The 23,461-nt window shown below is 31.1% G+C and overlaps 2 protein-coding genes across 2 annotated transcripts; both read right to left on the reverse strand.

Annotated features, from left to right (window-relative positions):
- Nucleotides 1-3,161: 3,161 nt before the first annotated feature.
- LOC111886693 (kirola) lies at nt 3,162-6,410 on the reverse strand. The gene is made up of 2 exons (XM_023882935.1): nt 6,194-6,410; nt 3,162-3,430 (listed from the first exon to the last, which is right to left on the reverse strand). Exons 1-2 carry the CDS (start codon nt 6,408-6,410, stop codon nt 3,162-3,164), a joined length of 486 nt encoding a protein of 161 aa, XP_023738703.1.
- Nucleotides 6,411-9,435: 3,025 nt separating this feature from the next.
- Nucleotides 9,436-13,720, reverse strand: LOC111886692 (glucan endo-1,3-beta-glucosidase 3). The gene is made up of 3 exons (XM_023882934.3): nt 13,194-13,720; nt 9,943-11,224; nt 9,436-9,837 (listed from the first exon to the last, which is right to left on the reverse strand). Exons 1-3 carry the CDS (start codon nt 13,252-13,254, stop codon nt 9,693-9,695), a joined length of 1,488 nt encoding a protein of 495 aa, XP_023738702.1. The 5' UTR covers nt 13,255-13,720; the 3' UTR covers nt 9,436-9,692.
- Between the last annotated feature and the right edge of the window lie 9,741 nt (nt 13,721-23,461).

Consider the following 23,461-nt stretch of genomic DNA (forward strand, 5'->3'; position numbering starts at 1 on the left):
TGTCTATTATTCTGACAAAATTCGATTTCAATCTCTCCTTATTTGTCAAGATAGGAAAAGTAAAAAACATTGCAAGATAGGAAAAATGAAATACAGTTTGTTAGAATCTTGTCATGTGGTACATATTCTGTCAAAACTCTTAGAATGTCTATTATTCTGACAGAATTCGATTTCAATCTCCTTATTTGTCAAGATAGGAAAAGTAAAAAACATTGCAAGATAAGAAAAATGAAATACATTCTGTTAGAATATGCTATCATTCTCTATTATATAGTTTCTATTAAATAAGTAATGCTTGTATTCAGTCAGAATTTATTTGTATAAATGCATTCTGTTAGAATCTCTTTGAGAATGTTTGTTAACAACAAGTACATTAGCTTCACTAGTAATACTAACGAATAATGCATCTTATTCTTTCAGAATGGCTTGAAGAAGGAATTCTATATTGATCATACAAGAGAAAGATTTGGAATCGAGTTCAACAACAGGTATATTTTGCGAAGAATTACATTCTTACGATGATATATCACATTTTCATCATAGTTTGAATCAAGTGCATTATTTGGACCATTGATGAAGATCATGTGTATTTGCTTAATAATTGTATATTTAAGAATGTTATTTCTTAATATTTTTATTCATTTTTGATGATATTCTGTTAAAATATGTATAACTATATTAAATTGTATAAGACTATTAGTTTGTAAGAATATGTATGATTTTGTATTCACGTTCTAATGTATATGAAGAATATATGTTGAATTATTAAATCAGGTTAATTATCAAAAATATATGCATTGCAAATGTATTCCGCAAGAATAAATTCGAAAATATCTTTACTAATTAATGTTTGACATTCTGACATAATAAAATCGGATTTTTAAATTTGAATTAATTTAAAATATTCAGATTTTAAAAAATAAAGGAATTAATTATCCCTAAAAATGTGAAAATTTCCTTTTTTTAATATAGGTTAATTGACAAAAATGTCCTTATGCTAGAATTTGTGTGATTATATGGTACATGTTACCCTATTGTGATATCATAGACCCCTCAGATCATGATCTTTGATTCTATTCCATTCGGTAGTCCAGATTTGTGCATTCTGGCACGCAATAGTTAATAAAAAAACAAAATAATCTAAGCTTTTATATATATATATATATATATATATATATATATATATATATATATATATATATATATAGTGAAGTTCAGTAAAGAACCATTAATAAAAAAAAAGGAACCAATCGTGAGCGTTGAAATTTAAAACGATCAACGGCCAATGAAATGGATGTACACTTGGTACATTGGACGCATATACACTGGATTATACCATAAAACTCAACACTGTACCTAAAAATCAACCTCTTTTTTTCGTTAAAATTTTTTGTAAGTCACGTCTTTTATCGGAAAAAAATCGAATATATCGTTGTTAATGATTTTTCATCCTCTTTCCATAGAGATCCATGTAGATATATAAAAAAAACTTTTTTTTTCGAAAAAAAAAACTCACTTCGTTTTGTTGTTTTTTTTTAATATTTAAGTTTATTTTTATACCCAAAAAAACTAATTATATCAAAGTTTTCATTTTTTTTTGTCCTCTATTAATTAACATCAACATCGATGTAAAATAAAAATTACCTCGATCAGTTCAGTGTGAATCTAAACTATAAATATTTCAACTTTAACATTAACAATATGAATCTAATTACTTATTATTATTGACATTGTGAATCTATACTGAAATTTCGGTTTTTTTTACATCCATATGTATCTATCTTTAAGGAATACCAAAAAAATATAGATTTTGATATATTTATTAAATTTTTTCGATAAAAAATAGGCTTTAACTTTTCAAAAAACAAATAAATGAAGTGGGTTTTCTTTAACAAAAAAAATTTTGTATATTAATATAGATCTCTATGAACTGAGGATGAAAAATCATGAACAATGGTATATTCGATTTTTTTTTCGATAAAAAACATGCCCTAGAAAAATTATACGAAAAAAAAAAAGTAGGTTTTGTCTTTGATTGCTTTAAATTGCGGCGTTTTACATTAGTTTTTTTTTTTTTTTTGGTTCGTTGATTAATAATAATCTTCTATTGAATTTTTCTAATAATAATTTTCTATTGAATTCTTTTATTGTTAACCTATGTAAAAGTTTTACGAATATCTCATTAAATCGCTCACTATTTCAATCTAACCTAATAAATGAAAATCAATTTTGCCAAATGTCATGCTCTCATTAAATTTGACACATGTCATTTTTTAAAAGTTTTTGAATTATTTCTTTTTCCACTTGTCATTTTCTTAAATTCTTTATTTTTTTTTAATTTAAAATTCACATTTTAATGAGATTTATATATGTAAAGTAGATCATTCTATTAAATTTCATAATAAATGCTCTACAACCTTTATTATTTACTTTATTTATTATATTCTTTGTATTTATGTAAAATTATTACTTTAAAAAATATGTAATCTAACCTAATAAATGAAAATCAATTTTGTCAAATGTCATGCTCTCATTAAATTTGACACATGTCATTTTTTAAGAGTTTTTGAATTATTTCTTTTTCCACTTGTCATTTTCTTAAATTTTTTATTTTTTTTAATTTAAAATCCACATTTTAATGAGATTTATATATGTAAAGTAGATCATTCTATTAAATTTCATAATAAATGCTCTACAACCTTTATTATTTACTTTATTTATTATATTCTTTGTATTTATGTAAAATTATTACTTTAAAAATTATGTAATTCTTATAATTTTATATTATTTTTTTTATAAACCTGTGTAATACACGGGTCTCACACCTAGTTGTTAACATATATATAAGCAGAATCTTACATGGATATTCTTGCATCAAAAGGAGAACACAAAATATGTCGCTATATCTACAACAGTAGCAACATTGAGTTATATCTATTAATTTATATGACAGTACCCATATGTTTATATTAACAACAATCGCATTTGCATTTAAGTTTATTACACACCACTTTAATTAAAGCCCATGAATATACATGAAAGCATCACCTTTAGAGGAACATAAGCATGAAATCATACATAATGAGTAACTTGTAACCCATTTTAATTGTCATATAGTTATACTTCTTGTAGTCTTCAACATCATTTGATCAATATCAGGATCACTTGAGAAGGTGAAGCTCAACAACTTTGGTAACTTTGTAAGCAAGATCAATGAGTGCATCTGGGTCAGGGACGTCTTCATTTATCTTCTCATACTCAAGTGTCCATGTCACAAAGTTGTTTTCACCATTTTCACTAAAGTGAATGTGTGCTTTTAAGCTTTTGTAAATCTGCAACATGGCATCTCCTTCTAACGGCGTGTAGGTCATGGATTTGTTTTTTTCATCTGCAGCTTCGAGAACTTGCTTCGAAGATAGTAACTTTCCATCTATAAACAATCAAGAAACACAATAAAGAATCGAGGCTATTTGATTCGTCTTAGAAATTAAAAAAGGTTATAGATAGACATCTTTTAATTAAACAGTTGTACAAACGACTAAACAAGGATTATTAATTAATAACTAATGATGTTAGGGTTCCTAAGATAAACATGCATGCATGGAATGCTTTTCAAAAAGAGAAAATTAAAAATCTAGCTATTTTTTTAATGACGTTTCATTTAATAGTCAAAACTTAGCGTTTAGCTAAAAACAGCCAACGAAACAGTATACGATTAGAGGTGGCAATAGGTCGACCTGGGTTGGGTTCGGGTTCAACCCATTTATTAATTGTGTTGAAAATGTCAACCCAACCCAAGCTGTTTATTTAAATGGGTTTGATATTTCCAACCCAACCCAACCTATTAGATAAATGGGTTGTCATTGGGTTGACTTGTTTATGTAGTTCCCAACCCAACCTATTAAATAAGTGGGTTAAACTTGGGTTAACCCATTTAAAATCAATTAAATAAATTATGTAATTAAATATTATACCATTTAAATTATAAAACGTAAATAAAACTTCATAATTATGACAAAAGCACAATCGTAATTCATAAATACAAATAAATTGTTAAAAAACATTAAAAATGTTTAGTTTCAATGTGAATTTAGAGAGTGACCAGTATTATCGGTGCTAAAAAGGGATGGAAATTTGGATTGAATTTTATTAAACATAGATAATAATAAAGCAATATTATAATTTACAAATTAACACTTTGATTAATACATGATAATATACAAATAATATTAAATTATATATATATATATATATATATATATATATATATTAAAGTTAAATGAGTTGACGGGTTGAAAACGGGTTGATAATTTTTACCCAACCCAACCTATTTAATTAAATGGGTTAGACGGGTTGACCCATTTAAATTAAATGGGTTTAAAATCTTAACCTAACCCGTTAATTTGGGTTGGGTTCGAGTTGGGTCGATTTTTGCGAGCTCTATATACGATTAATAAAGCCTATGGTTTCCTCTTATAACCTATGGTTTAGTCATATACTGAGCTAATTACATATAGTTTATGGGTAATATGTTATGGTTTTGGAGCCCATCTACAGTTTCGAGGCCATTAGCCCATAATATATAAAGTTAAAAAAATTTATTTAGGTCATTTTTTAGTGTTTGAAGCTAAAGAAACGCTTTCAATGAAGACTGGAAACAACTTGTTTTTTTTCTCATAAACTTCAATTTTTATTTGCTTTCTATCGTTTATCTTAAAATCTAATAGAATTGGGTGTGTGTGTGTATATATATATATATATATATATATATATATATATATATATATATATATATATATATATATATATTGCAACTACCAAAAAAAAAGCTTGAAACTATAGGAGAGGTATGCCATCTACGGTGCATAAGCTACTAATGCACAAAATGTTGTATTAGCGGTTTATATACCGTAGATGACATACCATGCACACTTATGGTTTGCGGTGTTTAATTTGTTTTTTTTCTAACATGTATAATGATATATTTTATTATGTGGTATATTATTTGCATTGATCGGTAGTTTGATCGAAAAAGTAATTGAATCCCAAGAACAGTAGCTTATATGAAGGAAACAGTAGATGACACCTACCAGATTTGTTCTTGATGCTCATTCAAATACCAAACAGTAGTTTTGTTTAGAGCATACGGTAGGTAGTAAATCACCTACGGTTTTGTCGAAAAAATTGAATTTTTTCTTATAATCCGAGACGAAACCGTAGACTTTACCCAAAATCGCACGCGTCTTAAATTAGCTACAGTTTTCTTGGCCATTTTTTTAGCTAATTGCAAAATTTTGACTAGTAAATGAAAAATAATTAAAACATATGGCTAGTTTGTCATTTTCTCTTTGAAAAACCATAGTACAAATTGAAATCGTAACTTGTTCATATATTCAGTTATATATATAAAGTGTATAGTTTTCATATTATTATCGTATCTTCACATTAAATGATATTTGAGCTAATTCTGACATGGTGATAGCTTGAGCGTGATAAGTTCCAACTTCATATGTTTTCCTAAATTAGGAACAAATATTACTCTTGCCTCCCGTAGGCCTTTATATAGAGCCATCTATAATTTACTTTACCAGATTGAGAGGTAAACAAGAATATTAATGTACGAAAAGCAATCCACCATCTTTTTATAAGGGGTTGATGGATATTCATATTCTCGTTCTCTATCTAACCAAAATGTATCTGAATTCTGAATGGTATTGCTTGGTTCAATCAACACTTCCACTTGTGTTTTGCAATTCCAAAGTTCGCAATTATTAAGCTATATATTCCACATGAAATGGACATGGGAATATGACATTGTTAACTGTGGTCCTAGGTAGCCCTGAAGCTAGTAATAGATGCTATATTAAGAAAAAAAATTATGAAGCTGTACAAATCAAGATGGTACCCTTACGAGACCAAGTACACCTCCAATCTTTCTTTAAACTTATGAGAAACTTAAACACACAACTCATCAAATGTATCTCGACAATGATGCAAGGGGAAAATTATGTGAACTCTTGTATAATATTCCTTCAGACATTTACATTTTTATATATTGCAAAGTTTTTTTTTGTTTGTCTATATATATATATATATATATATATATATATATATATATATATATATATATATATATATATATACCATTAGGTTTTCTAATTAGACAATCAATACATTTTAGGTATCATCGTACAAAGAATGAGAAAGCAACGAGCAACAAGTTGTGCCGCTAAGCCTTTTTCTGTGGTAAAGTCAATTCTTTTGAAGACTACATCCATAGATCTAGAGAATATAACATTGATATGCATGATCCGTTGTACTCTACTAAGAAGCTCCACCGCATCCGACGTAAGAAAACCAAACATATAAAATGCAAATGGTATGAACACAAGTTGATCACGGTTTCTCATGTTTGGTGACCTTGCATGTAGCAGCTTTTAATGCAGTATGTCCAGTCATGAAACCTCCGACCCTCAAACTTACGAGAGAGGATACCCATGTAAGGTCCATACATGCGTGTTTCCCCCCAACCCATCAAAAAATCAAAAGGTCAGTCGGTTTAAGGGTTGACCTTCCTTCTGTCGAGTCAGTCATAAAATTCACAGGAGTCTCTTTCTTGGTGGAAACCCCAGGACGCTTACATATGTCGACCAAAACATCCCTAACCATATTTTACCTATATTTGAGGGGTATGATATTTGTTAATATTATATTGATAGTATAACCAATGATTTTAACAGAAGCATTGAATTTTTTTCAACCAAGCATTTATCGACAAGGAGATTTACAAATGTGTTATGAAAAAGCTCAGTTAAAGTTGTATTTTAAAAAAGACTAATGTAGAAAATATTAATAGACTAATCATAATTGATAGCGGTGTTAAACTTGTTTCGTTAAGTCGGTGTACTAGTGTATTGGAACAACATGATAAGTTTTGTTTAATAGTGAAGAACTTAAGGTTGCCCGGAGTGGAAAGGTCTCCATGCGTGAGATGCTTACGTGGAGGGCCTCTCCATGCGTGAACACCCCCCCCCCCCCCCCCCCCCCTTAATGGTGTGATGGTTGTGATGTGAAGAAGAAGACGGAAGAAGACAAAGAAAGGGATTGGTTGGTCAATTTTCGACCGTTTGAAAGTATTGAATAAAAAATATATGTTTTTTTATTTTTAATTTACTCTCTCTATATATATACATCCACTTTACATATATTTTTCAAAACAAAACACACAAATTATTTCAAATCAAACACACACATTCAACAAAAAATTGATGACGATTCTAATAACGAGATGGTATTGCACAAACTATTGTATGCGGCACAAGATATGGTTCATGAGAGAGGCAAAAATTCACACAGCGAGAAGAAACATAGAAAATGGATCAACTGGGATCGAAAACGGCAAATGAACTTTTGGTACGTGATTATTTTTCCCCTGATGGTTTATATGATCTATCGAAATTTGAAGAACGTTTTCGTATTAGTAGAAATTTATTCTTACGTATAACTAGAGATTTGGAACATAATTATGTGTTTTTCCAATTACGATGGGATGCTAGTGGTCAACATGGTTTTACTACAATACAAAAATAGACGGCCGCTTTTAGACAATTGGCATACGGAATAACCGCAAACGCATCAGATGAGTATTTGAAAATGTATGAGAAGACGGGTCGAGAATGTACATATCTATTCTGTGAGTATGTTATAGAGTTTTACCGTGACATATACTTGCGACATCCGACTAACAGTGATGTCGAAGAGTTGTATGTCGCGCATCAATCTAAACATGGTTTTCCAAGGATGCTTTCTAGTATTGATTGTACACATTGGGAGTGGACAAATTGTCCCAATGCGTGGCGTGGTCAATTTATGCGGGATGATTATGGGGTCCCGACTATTATATTAGAGACGCTTGTATCACAAGACAAATGGTTTTTGCATGCATTTTTTGGTTTGGCGGGGTCCAACAATGACCTAAATGTGCTTCAAGCGTCTCCGTTATTTAACAATATTTTGCAGGGTAAAGCACCAGGCATGTCATACGTTGTGAATGGAAATGAATATAAGTATGAGTATTACCTACGTGATGGGATATATCCAAAGTATGCTACATTTGTCAAATAATATTCATTTCCAACCGATGAAAAACAAAAAATATTCAAGTTAGCACAGGAATCTGCACGGAAGGATGTGGAACGAGCGTTTGGAGTCGTAAAACAAAAATGACACATAATCAAACATCCAGCACAGACATGGGATAGGGCAAAACTAACTATGATGTTGACAGCTTTTGTTATTTTATAGAACATGATAATATAGAAGAAGAGGGCAAGACTATTTGTTCATATACCGGGAATGTTATACTTAATCTACCTGTAGTAACACAAGTTGGCAGCCCGACATACTTCTCTAGGGTTTTGGAAATACAAAATCATAAAACACATCACGATTTAACCGAACACATATGGGGAAGACAACTCCAATGGGGAAATGAAGATGAAGACGAAGAGGATGAGGGCGATGATGACAATGCGAATGCAGACGGTGACGGCGAGGCGGATGAGGGCGATGACGACGATGACGACGAGTAGTATTTGTCTATGGTTTTTATGTTTTTTAATTAAGTAGTGTAATGTTTTATATTTATTTTAGTAAAATAGGTTTTAAATTTCTATGTTTTTAATTAATGAAATGTGGTTTTATTTTTTTGTGTTTTCAAAAAATTTATTTATGTTATAAATTATGTTTTTTATTTAATATAATGTTACAAAAAATAAAAAAATAAAAAAAAATTATTTATGTTATAAATTATGTTTTTTATTTATTATATGTTACAATATATATATATATATATATATATATATATATATATATATATATATATATATATATATATATATATATATATATATATATATTAGTGGTAACTATTTCAAATGTCTAGTGGGTTGGTAGTGAGCTAACGTGACGCTGAGGTGATAGCACCGTTCCCCACACCCCCTAAGAAGAATAATATATGGTGATAAAATGTATAAATTCAAACAATCTAAAAGGGGATAGCTATTCATCATGATGATCTTTTACATAGACATTTCATTCCAAAATAGGAAGACTATGATAAAATTACGAGATTGGTACACTTGATAACACCTTTGACTTCATATAAACGGAGTCTTATTTCCTTGTTGTGATTTACGAACAAGAGAAACTAACCTTTGGACGGAATCCCACTTCTTTTGTTAGAAGAGTTGTTCAAAATTCTTTTTTGTCTTACAGAAATTATGATGTTGAAACTATAGAAAATGTTATTGTTTCTTGCGACAATGTTGAAAAAATAAATAAATGAGAAATTGTTAAACCAGTTGTTTGATATTAATTGATGATGAAAGTGATCAATTATTTGACCCAATTTAAAACAGTTTTCAAGCAACACTATTTAATTTCTTACAAAAATGAATTGACTTCTTAAATACATCTCTCACTACAAGAGAAGTCCCACCAATTTCAAAAGCAAGTACATCATCCCAAATTAATGTTATGTGACTCACCTAATTCTGTCGACATAACTGATAACAACTATCTAATCTAGTAAAACGTTAGCAAGAATCGAATACCATCAAAAGCAAGTGCATTTTTTTGCATGGCTTCACTTGTCTCTACAAACTAAAATCAACAAACTACAAACGTACAATTTACAAAAATGCCATCGTCCAGAGACATGCACCAAAAACTCGAACGAAAGAAACAGAATCCAACACTGAAAACCCTACCGATGTGGTAGAATTCGTAGACGGAGCCACAGATGTTCCATTGATGAAGCTTCCATTACTCCCACCACTAAAAAAACATCAAAAAGAAAACTTGAAGTACGTATTTATATCCCTTCACAATCACACAAACGAATTAACAAATACTAAAAAGATGATCTTGTATTCTTTTTACCTTCCCGGAAAAGTACAACCATCGCGACTTGGATTAGTGGTTGAAATGGTAGCGACGCCATTGAAGTTGCAGGTTCCGTCAGCCATGGCCATCCGGTGATAATAAGAATCAAAAGCGTAAGTCGCATGTGCCACCACCGTATCCGGCTCATAACACGGTTCACCCTGCAACATCACCGAACAATTCACCTTCCCCGGCCCACACGCCCAGTCCAACGCCGCCTGCAACATCTTCTTGTCGGCGTCTTTCTTAGCCACACAATAAGTCTCGTCGGTGGTGTCATTCGCTAACACAGACCCAGAATCAATCAAATGAAGCACATAAACCGGCTTCCCATTTGAATCAAAAAGCCCCCAGTTTTTTTCCGACACCGATCCCGGTTTCAAATCTTCGTTATAAAGCTCGTAGATGTACGTACTGGTGGCTACTCCGGGGTGTTTTGGAGTTCCGGTGGTGTTTAAAACATGTTTGATCAAGTTACTGTTGTAGGTATTGGCGTTATCGAGGGTGGCGTCTGGTTCGTTGGAATCACCTTTTGATGGCCAACCGGATTCCGTTACAACGATCGGAATGTTTGTGTAGTTTAGATACAACATCGCGAAATACGCTGCATCCACCACAGCGTCGAAGACGTTTGTGTAGTGTAAAAGGGTGTTGGAATCGATGGCTTCTTTTTCCGGCGTCAGAGGGCGGAATAGGGCGTAGTCCAACGGAATTGCGCCGTTTGATTGGATGTAATCGGAATACGGGTAGACGTTAAGCATGAGGTATGAGTCGGTGGATTGGAGGAATTCTAGCAATGAAACCATTACAGGTTCCCATGTCCGATTAAAGAAGGCTTGCGACGGAGGGAAGGAATCGAGAATAATGGAGGAAGAATGGACGGTGGAGACTTTGATTTGAGAGTCTAGACTGGCGGCGATTAGGGCGGAATGGATGTATTTTAAGGCGGAGACTAGGATGGATGCGGTGTTTGGGGTGGTGGTGAGGACTTCGTTTCCGACTGAAATGGCGGTGATGTTGGTGGTGGTGATGTGTGGGAGGATGTTACGGGATACCCAATTGGCGGCGGTGGCGTTGGATTGAGCGATGGCGAGGAGTTGTTGGTTGGGAACGGTGACTGTGACTTGGATTCCGCTGCCGGAGAGGGCTAGGAGCATGGCCGGATCGGCGTCGTAGAGGCGGACATGGCGGATTTGTTGAGATTTGAGAAGGACTACGACTTGGGTTGGGTTTGGCATGTCGGAGAGGGCTGTGCCTATGTTTACTCCGATGAAGGCATCTGCAATCAAAAACACAGAAAGTATACGTTTTATGAACACCAGTTTTTATTTTTACAGATTCTTATTAAGTTAGATCAAGTAGATTATTAAAAAGTTGGTTTGTAAATAGTTTACTAAATTGTAATTAGCTCAAAAATAAGGTAAATTATGTTCATTTTTATGTAAAAGCTAGTTGAAAAGCTAATTATAATATGAAAAACTAGCTAATATTTGAAAATTTAATCGATAAAAACTAGTTGTTATCCTAAAAAGATAGTCTATGTAACATTTTATAAAACTAGTTTATTTAACAAAGATTAAAAACCATACTAACAATGACACGCCAAATAAATCGTAACAAACTTAAGTGAATTTCGTTGGCATAACGAAGATATAAAGATTAAACCATAAAAACAATCAAATAAAGAGTAAACCATAAACATAATCAAATAGTTTATAGATTTTGACCTTTTTGAATAAAACAAATACATGTTATCATTAGTTAATGATAAGATGCCACATACGTAAAACAAATTAATACCAACAAACTAAGGAATTAAGTAATTAATAGTTAAGTATTCTAAAAGAAGAACGTTAATAAGACGATAGAGGAGAAAAATTATTAATAGCACCAAAGGACAATATAACAAATTAATAATATTAATAATCTTCAAACATTGAATATTATTAACCTCCCATTGATGTTTGAAGATAATATAAAGTAACATTATACTTTTATTGCAAATAGAGATATTGAAATAATGGATTTATGTAAATTAATTTTATCTTTTTATATTAATAAAAAGATAACAAAATTGACCAAAGTAGAGAAATTTATTTAATAATTATATTTTTCACTTTTTAAAAAACAGAAATTTATTTAATCAATTATATTTTTCACTTTTTAAAAAATGTCCCCTATGTATCGTTACGAAATTACTTTTTTTGTGCGAATTTTTTTGTGGATGATTTTCTTTAAATTAAATTCACAGAATTGTGAAATTCTTCATAACATTCTTAAACTTTTCAAATCATTGCGATTTGCGAAAGTGATATATTTTAATCTTTTTTCTTTTTTCTTTTTTGAAGTTTTGTTGCTTTGAAAACATTTAAAAACAATTTTGCAACAAATAGTTGGGCATTTGTGTAAAAAGCGAACAATGACCATTTTGTTAAAACCTTTTCATAATTTTGATATATTCTCGATGTTCTCCTTAATAAATTATGTGATTTAATTAAAATCCTACAAACTTAGTTTCATTGATCATAATGGTTCAAATGAATTACTTTATGTTTAAGTATAACAAAACATCAAGTTTGATGCAATGTATCGATTTACATTTCATTAAAGTAAATTTTTATATAACATTTAGTTGATGATATTTGCACATTTTTTGGTCAAATATAATGTCTGAATGCAAAACACGGAGACTTATACACATACTAATATGGAAAAAAAAATATCTTAAACTCCATAATAATAATAATAATTTTTTCTACCAAACAGAATATAGGGAAAGGTAAAAACCTTTTTGATTCAAGTAAGAAGTGCGAATAAGGTCCAAAAATGATACTTATCGACATGTGTACACACACATTCTTCTTTTTCTTCTTTTTATATGTTAATATGTATAGTCACTTTAACAATAAATGTGTATATTAATTATAAATTTACTACAACGAATTATTGTCACTCTATAGACGCAGTCACATGGTTAGATTCTAAAATATTAAATGGGTTGTAACTTATGAGACTTGTCTAGACTAGATTGAGTCATGTTTCAGGTCTTTATCGAAATTGCTTAAAAGGGTACAAGGAACAAAGGTATTAAAGAACATTGTGTACAAAATTTACAAAAAAAAAATGATTTTTATAATGAAATCATTAAAAATATTTCACAAGATTGTATGAAACCAAAATCAAGCTCAAGTTTAAATGATTACCCGAAAAATAAAAAACCAAACAAGTCAATGGAGAAAAGAGTTGACCTTGGTCAGCTGAAACAGCCAAAGGAAGAAGCAGCAGAATAATGAAGATATTGATGACCATTTGTAATCTTGATTAACACCCAAATCTTCAAACAACCATTTAAGGTCAGTAATGGAAACTCGATCTCAAGAACCCATAAAGGAGTTTAGATATTGATGACCATTTGTAATATTGATGAAGCGACATAGATATTTAGATCTTGATGAATACGCAAATCTTCAAAGAATCATTCCAGATTAGCGACAGAATTGAAGCTCGCAACCTCAAGAAGGCACGTGGGAATTTAGAGAGAGAAAGTAACGAGGGTTTTTAGAGAGTAAAGAGATAGTTGTGATCTAGAAAACTTCAGAGAACCTATGAAGATCAATAATGGAAGCTCGACATCAAGATCCCATGTGGGAAATTTAGAAAAAGTGGGGAGGCTTTTTTGAGGATTCGAAGAGCCAACCAAGAGTGAGGGTGGGACAGAATGTTGTGGAGAGGGAGAGAAAGGGAGGAGGGCATTTTGATTGTAGAACTACAAGAAGAACCCTTCAATTAGTTTGTACTTTCAAAGGTAACCCTTTGTAAAAGCATCTACAATCTATGATCATACCATTTTACAAAACTTATATTTAAAAGAATTATGCTTGACTTTGAGAAGAAACTTGTTAGAGCACGCGGTATCGGACGCAACGAGAAGTAACGTTGCTGAGGTGGAAGTCGGAAACGCCATCGTGACGGGGGGAACACCGCCCCCTACTCGATGGTTCTCGTCGTGTTACAATTCGTGCTCGTTACCACCGGGTGAAACGGGGCGTTTCTTCTGATTTTCTTCTTTAATTTTGCCTCACAATGGCATTGTGAGTTAGAACACCACCCCTGAAATTTGTCTCGCAATTCAACGGCGTTTTTTTGGTTGCCCGTATCATACAACCTTAGTTACCAACAAAAAAGGAGCATCATTTTAAAAAGGGTAAATGACTTATCAGGGTAATATTTTTGTCGTTTTGTTCATATTTAGGTAACTTCTTTATTTTTGTACATATTTTATCATTTAACTTGTTATATGTGTTCACATATTGTCATTGTCACCGACTATACCAAGTGACAATGATAATATGTGAACAAATTAACAACTTAATTGGTTAAATGTGTACAAAAAAAAAGTTGTCTAAATGTGATTACCCTAATAAGTTATTTTCCTAACTTTTAATAGCAATTATATTTTTCATATTTATTTATATTATTTTTTCAAATGTTATTTTTAAAATATCCATAATTTCTTAAATATTAATTAAATATTGATCAATTTTAAACTTTACTTTTTAATGGGGTGTTTAGGGTTGTTCATGCTTATGGTCACTACGGCCTCGATTGTTTGGTGCTTAGATCTTGTGTTCTAAACATCGTAACTTCTTCATACCATCTCAGATTTTATCGATCTTTATATACACGCGTTTATATTTGAGTCTACCATAATTTTTGTTTAGATTAATCTTGTAAAAGAGTAATATATTTTTACTTACGATTTTATAAAAAAAAAATGTTCATACATACATTCATAAAAACGCATGTATATAAAGATCGTAAAAATCTGAACGTGTGGATATAAAGATTGTTAAAATCTAAGATTATATGAATAAGCTACAACGTTCAGAACACAACAAATATGAACATGTGGATATAAAGATAATTAAAATTTGAGATCGTATGAATAAGATACGATGTTCACAAAACAATACCTAAGGGAAACACAAGTCCTAAGCAACTAAGCACATGAGATCGTGGTGGCCATAAGCATAAACAGCCTCAAACACCTAATTAACGATTGTCCCACGTAGGATGTCGTGAGAAATACCTAAAGAAATCGATCATAAGTATCGAATGTGTACAAAAACAACAGACTTACTTTGCAACAAAAAAAATATATTAAGCACTAAATGTGCAAAAGAAAATATTAAGGAGAAAATGTGCACAAAGTGAAAATATATTACCCTATTAAGTTTTTTTTTTGGTTTACCTATAGTAACCGGATATAAAGACTGAATGTGTAAAGTTAAACAAGTTTAAGGACAAATGTGGACAAAAAAAAATTAACTCAATGAACAAATGTTTATAATCGAAAAGTACATTACCCTTTTAAGTCATTATCCCCTTCATATATATATATATATATATATATATATATATATATATATATATATATATATATATATATATATATAGAGAGAGAGAGAGAGAGAGAGAGAGTTAGGTTTAAATGTTTTCAGTATCTATTGTGTGCATGTATGATTGATTCTGGACCAATCATTTTAGTTATTTTAAGAAAGTAATTAATTCATATTAAATGCTGAAGATGTAATTAATATCCATTATATCTTCAACATGTAATATGCATTAATTACTTTCTTAAAATAACTAAAATGATTGGTCCAGAATCAATAATCATACATTCACACAATAGATAGTGAAAACAAAATAACCTAACCCTATATATATATATATATATATATATATATATATATATATATATATATATATATATATATATATATATATATATATATATATATATATATATATATCAAGAACAAATAAAAAGGAAAATTTCGGTACGAATATAAGAAAATTTTTCTATATATATTTTTTTAACAAACAAACGAAATGAATCATTAGTTCAAAAATAAGATGAATCATAAGAAAAAAATTCTTAAAAAAACACCATCATGATTCATTTTTAAATAAATAAAAAAATCAATTTTATGACAATTTTAGTGAATACCAACAAAATTATCGTAAAATTGAATTATCGAAATGTTTTTTTTGGGATTTTTTTTGAATCGTGTTATTTTTGTAACATCCCAAGTTCAGAAGTACAAGTTCTGGGTTCAAAGTGTAAATAAGGATGGTCAACTCGACGAGTCCATTGGTAGACTCGGCGAGTTGAGTCGCGATTCTGGTCGCGTGTTAAGTGGCCAACTCGGCGAGTCGGCGGCTAGACTCGGCGAGTTAGTGCTGAAAAGAGAAAATCCCTAATCTTCGGGATTGCACCCTATTTAAAGGACTTAATGTCCTCCCTTCAGTCCCCTTAGTCCCCTTTGAAGTCCAGAAAACCCTAGATCCGTTGGTGAGAGCATTGGAGAGCAAATTGGAGCTTTGAGAAGTGATTGGTGAAGAGATTTTAAAGATTTAGAGGATTAGAGAAAGGGGCTTTGCATAGATTGGGATTATTCTTCAGTTGGAGCTTTCTTTTGAGGTAATAATTCGTTGCTTGAGCTTTTGTGCATCTAGATCTATCATTTATGGAAGTTTTGGGAGCATATCTAGTGTTATGTTGGGTTTAGAGGATGGATATGAGGTTGCTACCTCAGATCCGGGATTGAGATGATTCAGAAGTGCATAAAGTCCCTATCCTTGAGTTGTTGGTGAAGCCTTTTTGTCCCAAACCCTAGCCTTGAGTGTTTATGGCTTAGATCTCCTTGGATTCACGTAAAGTGTGCCACTTTACGTGACGGATGGCCTGTAGAAGAGTAGATCCATGGATTGGAGCCCTTGCATGACTTGGGAGGCCACTGTATGGGTTAAGAATTAGAGGTATTCGGCGAGTCACATGGGTGTACTCGGCGAGTTATATGAACATGAGCATGGACTCGACGAGTCTGTTGAAGATTGCCTTGGACTCGGCGAGTCTGTTCTTGGACTCGGCGAGTCTGGTCGTAGGACCCTAACTTTTCTGGTTAAGTCGTGAATCAGTAAGTAGAGGGACGACTCGGTGTGTTGAACAGGATAGGACTCGAAGATTCTTGGACTCGGCGAGTCTCGGGGTAACTCGGCGAGTATAGTCGAGGCATGGGAGTTTTCAGAGCATAGGAACTCGACGAGTCATCGGGTTGACTCGGCGAGTTGAGTCGTGATATGGGGTTTCTCATAGTATAGGGACTCGACGAGTCAGCGGGTTGACTCGGCGAGTAGAGTTAGTCAGGAAGGTTGACTTTGACTGAGGACTTTGACTTTGACCAAGGGTTGACCAGTTTGACTTCCAGGGGTATTTTGGTAATTATTTGTATTTATTGGTTTGGTTATTTGGTAATGATCAGTGGTGGAGTTCGTGCTGGTGGTCGGAGCAGCGTGGTCTTAATCCTTCAAGTCGGCAATTGCAGGTGAGTTATCCTCACTATATCGATGAGGTCTAAGGCACCAAGGTCGGCCCCTTTACCGGATAGAAAGTCGGATAGTTGTTGATTACTTTATTGTAGAGTTATGTTACGATATGAGCATGAGATATACGTGTGACCGGAAGGTCTTATGTGTTATGGATAAGTAATTATATGATATGTGATTCGTATGAGTAGGGATGCGATATGAGTATGAGTTATATGTGCGACCGGAAGGTCTTAGTTACCATGAGAAGTATTAGTTAAGTTGATAGATGTTATGTGATTCGTATGAGTAGGATTGCGATATGAGTATGAGATATATGTATGACAGGGAGGTCTTATGAGTTACGAAGAGTATGCGATATAGGTTGTCTTATGATATGTGATATGTATATGTCATGTATGAACTGTATGAATGTATGAACTGTATGTTATGGACCGGAAGATCAATGGAGCATGGACCGGAAGGTCAATAGAGTATGGACCGGAAGGTCATTATGGGTAAGACCGGAAGGCCTACCAAGTTTGGGATGGAAGTCCCCTGAGACATTCGGATCGGAAGATCCCATAGAGTTATGGCCTGGAAAGGCGTATGTGTTGCTTGTGGTATTTTGGGGGTAATTCACTAAGCTTTCGAGCTTACAGTTTCAGTGTAATGTTTCAGGTAATTCAGGAGACCGTGGCAAGGCAAAGGCGTGATCGTACCGCTCCTCAAATTTTATGTTGATGTTTTGGGATACTCTGATAATCAATGAAATGAAAACCTTTTTGTAATGATTTTATGAATATGGGTTAATTTTGAAAATTTTAAATTTATTGTAAAATTTCACGGTGTTACAATTTTTAATTTATCTAGTGATTCATTTGTTTTATTCGCCAAAAAAAATTCTTACCTCCTAACCAAAAAGAATTCTTACCGGATATATATATATATATATATATATATATATATATATATATATATATATATATATATATATACATATATATCCGGTAAGAATTGTTTTTGGTTGAGAGGTAAGAATTTTTTTTAACGAATAAAACAAATGAATCACTAGATAAATAAAAAATTGTAACATCGTGAAAATTATATATATATATATATATATATATATATATATATATATATATATATATATATATATATATATATATATATATATATATGGTCCGGTTCCGATGAGGACTCATGAGGACACCTTAAAAAAATCTAAAAAAAATACAAATCATAAAATCGAACATATTACTATATCCAGGAGAAACAAATTTGCATCATTAAAATTAAATTATGGATCATAAAAATTGAATCATGGATCATAAAAATGATCCATTCTTCAATTTTAATAATCCAATTTTTTTTCTCTCCGATGTAGTACTATGCTCGATTTTGATGATGTGTATTTTTTTAGATTTTCTTTCAATTTTTTAAGATATCCTCATAAGTCCTCAAATTAAAAATAGTCATCACCTGATCGTGTTATATATATATATATATATATATATATATATATATATATATATATATATATATATATATATATATATATACTCACAAATCCTCGATTTAAAAAGAGTCTTCAGCCGATCCTGTTATATATATATATATATATATATATATATATATATATATATATATATATATATATATATATATATATATATATATATATATATATATATATATACACACACACATATATAAAGAGAGAGAGAGAGAGAGAGAGAGAGATAGGTTTAAATGTTTCTCACATCTATTGTGTGCTAGATTGCAACAATAAGAATTTAGTAAATGATATCTATAATTATATATATATATATATATATATATATATATATATATATATATATATATATACACATATATATTAAATGATATCCATAATTATAATTTGTTTTTTATTAACTAATTAAATTTGTCATTAATGTCAACAATAATATTCTTTCATAATGAGTTTGTATCTAGAATATTGACATTGTATTCTAGTAGAATGAGAGTGTATTCTAGTAGAATACACTCTCGTTCTTCATATTTTATACAATATTATTCTATTTTAAGTGAATGTGTCCTGATACAAAACATGTATTCATACATAAATCATAGATTTGAATTCATTCTAAAAATAATATTATTAATGACGAATTTAATTAATTTCCATTAAAAGAGAGTTATAATTATGGATATCATTTATTATACATACACTTATGGAAATCATTTATTATTTATCCTTATTTAATTAAATAATTATTTAATTTTACTAAATTTCGATTGGTGCATTCTCGCACACAATAAATTTAGAAACACATTAACCTAGACATATATATATATATATATATATATATATATATATATATATATATATATATATATATGGTACGGTTCTTGTGAGGACACATTTTAAAATGAGAACTCGTGAAAACATCTTTAAAAAATTGAAAATAAAAAATCTACAAAAATACGAATCATAAAATCGAGCATAGATCTATGTCCGATAGAAAAAAAAATTGGAAAAAATTGCATCATTAAAATTGAAGTATAGATCATTTTTATATTTTAATTTTGCATCATTATGATCCATGATTCAATTTTAATGATCCAAATTTTTTTTTCTAATTTTTTTTCTTCTCCTCATAGATATATGTTCGATTTTATGATTTGTATTTTTTTCAATTTTTTTAAGGTGTCATCACAAGTCCTCGCTTTTAAAATGAGTCATCACCTTCTCTCTCTCTCTCTATTTATATATATATATATATATATATATATATATATATATATATATATATGTATATATATAGGTTAAAGTGTTTTTTACATTTATTGTGTGCTAGAATGCACCAATAGGAATTTAGTAATATTATATTATTATTTAATTAAATAATGATAGATATTAAATGGTTTCCATAATTGTATGTATATTAAATGATATCCATAATTATAATTTTCTCTTTATGGAAATTAATTAAATTCGTCATTAATGTCAACAATAACATTGTTTCAGAATGAATTTGTGGTGTCCTCCCTCTTTGAGGTCGAGGGTTCAAGTCCCGTTGTGGACATAGGTGGAATAGGTGTTGTTAGCTTAGGAGTAGATTAGATTTACCGGTTTAGAAAAAAAAATCTCGGTTTTTATGTCAGCAATAACATTATTTCAGGACTCACTCAATTAAAATACAATAAAGTTGTATGGAATATAAGCAATGATGGTGTATTCTAGTAGAATATAGTCTCGTTCTCCTAGAATACACTTTTATTATTTTAGGCTTAATGCTTTGGAAACAATATTGCATGTATAATTAGAGAAAACATAGATCCAAAGTATTTAGGGTTGTATGTGCACCATAGGATGTTGTAGTATTCTAAAACTCTTCGGTGGTATCAGAACCTAGGGTTGGTTTCTATTATACTTGATGCTTATTGTTTTTAAAGCAAGAAAATTCATTTTTTTGGAACCTGCTTGATCACCATGAGGTGGTAAAAATTACCACGAGGTAGTGACTACCATAAAATGTTTTTGTTTATAGAATTTGATTTTGTTGCTATGGTAATGATTATCCTCATCCAAATAAAAGATAATTGTCATAGTTTCAAGATTTGTATTAGTTTATTTGATAGGCTAATTTCTTGCAAATGGTTGATATGAATTATCTTGACTTATGAGTATAACTAGATCATGTATGTATTATTTGATTATTGTGTTAATTAAAATAATGATCTAAATGATTTTAATGATATCCATAACTTGTCCTCAAGTTATGAAAAATGAATAGTTTTTTTAAAAGGTCATTTAAACTCAAAGTTTATGGAAAATGAAAGATCTCATTTTTTAAGAGTCATTTTAAATGGTTTTGAAGTCTTCCATAACTTGTCTTCAAGTTATGGAACTTGAAAAGTTTTTCATAAAAACCATATTAAACTCATAAGTTATGGAAACCAAAAGTTTTGACAAGTTTCCAAATTGAACCCTAGAATTTTAAAAGTTAAAATTCAACCCTTATACTATTATATTATTATAAGTTTATAATTACATATATGTATAAGAATAAGTCAGTCTTACCGTTAGTAGGCCTCATTCACGAAGACAGTCTATAAGGGGGTATAAGGTTACTGCCTATAAAATGGTAGTTTAATGGGTGTCCACTCTTACCCACCGCTTCCTTGACTGGTGGAGGGTCGTTAGCCGAACAGGTAGGATAGGACATTAATTATCATTATAAGTATAATGATAATTATAAAGTAACTAAACTTTTATTAAATTCCCAATCTTAGTTACTTTAGGAAAAATGTGAAAATGGTGTTATTCCATGAAATTGCACTTTGCACCTTGTTAAAGTCGTTAGTGGAGCGTGTGTGGTTAAGCGGCACACTAATCTAGGACTGACAGTGTGTGGCAAAGGGTAGCTTGATGTTAATCATAGATCAATGGAGCGTGTGTGGTTAACTGGCACATTAATTAGGTGGTTGTAACATTAGGTGTACCAAACTAATTTGCATGGTTATTCACTCTTTGTTTGTGATCATCGACATCCCAGTCACAAAATTTGAGACAGCACAATCGAGATTGAAACTTACCATTGAAAAGTTCAATGAATCTCAAAGGATCTAGGAATTTCAATCCATTTAAAACTTAATAATAAATTTCGTTTTTTCATGGTGGAAATTGGTAAATCGTCATTTACCTACCTTAAAATATTTTGCAATTGGATTACGGCATCCCTCTTCCGAATTGTAAAATATTGTGTTGGGTCCTAGCCTTAATATTTCATTTGGGTGTTATATTAAGGACTTAAATCAACTAACTTGAATTTTTCCCATTGTACATGTCTAGTTCAGACAACTATGGTCTTCCCAAATCTTTTGGAACAAGCTTTCCTCTTGAAGATGATATCCTACATGGTGATCAAGGTGAAAGATTAATCCCTTTGTCGTGCATTAGTGAAAATGGAGATCATACTTCACTTCCTCCACCCCTCCAATAATTCTCCCTTACCCACAAGTTCAAAGACGTGAAAATTTCAAGGTCACTCAAGCCCTACTTGCAATGAAACATCAAGATGGAAGACCTTTGTGTACTCATGTCTTGGAGATGAAGTCACATATTGACAAGCTGAGAGTATTGGGTGTCAAAGTCTTGAGGAAGTTTTCTGTTGACTTGGTTCTTCAATCACTTCCCGAGTCATATAGTGAGTTCATTAAGGACCACTATGTGACAGATCACGACATGACCCTTATTGATTTTACCTATTTGCTTGTTGTTGCTGAATCTACAATGATTTGGCGCACTAGAAAAGCAAATTTGATTGGAAGATCTACTTCTCAAACTTCCATGGACATTGACAATGCTGACATTGGAAGTCCAAAAAAGATTTCTCTTCCCAATGGAAAGGGATTTTCCATAGTCAACCTGGTTGACCAAATGGTAAAGAGAAAGGCCAAGTTTGATATTGTCTCATGTGCCAATTCAAAAGAAGCCATTTTTTCTACTGCCATTTGAAGGGACATTGGCAGCGAAGCTGCCCTGACTACCTAAAAGATCTGAGAGAAGGTAGAATCAAAAAGTTTAACTCTGCTTCAGGTAAGTCTATTGTTTGACTCTATGAAGTTCCTAATTGTTGATTCTTAATACATGATGTGACAAGGTTGCATTTTGATGTTTTGTAGGATCATGCAAAAGGAAGGAAGCTTAAAGGAAGAGTATGTTGAATCTAGTCGCGAAGATGGATTTCAATCGCATGGTTCGATGATCGGATTTTTGAGCTGCTGCTTAAGAGTTATGATAGATTGCTTAGAAATTTGTAATAACATAGTTTTCATTTATAATTGCATTGTAAGGAAAAAAATTCCACATTTTATAAATAAATAAAATTTTCCTTTTATTTTATTATATCTCCTTGCAATGGCATTTGTGAAAATTGATGTTTGTATGTTTCTATGTTAGCAATATGAATTTGATTCTTTCATTAGTGGTAGTGTCAAGAATTTGCCAAATAAGGAAATATTATCATCATCCAAGTTTCAATTGGATAGAAACTTGGAACCATGAAAATTGTAGTGTGTGATGAATGAAAACATTTGCCTATGGGAAATTAAGACTAATTTCCTATTCACATGAATATGTGAGTCAAGTGAA

Source organism: Lactuca sativa, chromosome 8 (assembly GCF_002870075.4).
Source record: "Lactuca sativa cultivar Salinas chromosome 8, Lsat_Salinas_v11, whole genome shotgun sequence".
Classification (NCBI taxonomy): Eukaryota; Viridiplantae; Streptophyta; class Magnoliopsida; order Asterales; family Asteraceae; genus Lactuca; species Lactuca sativa.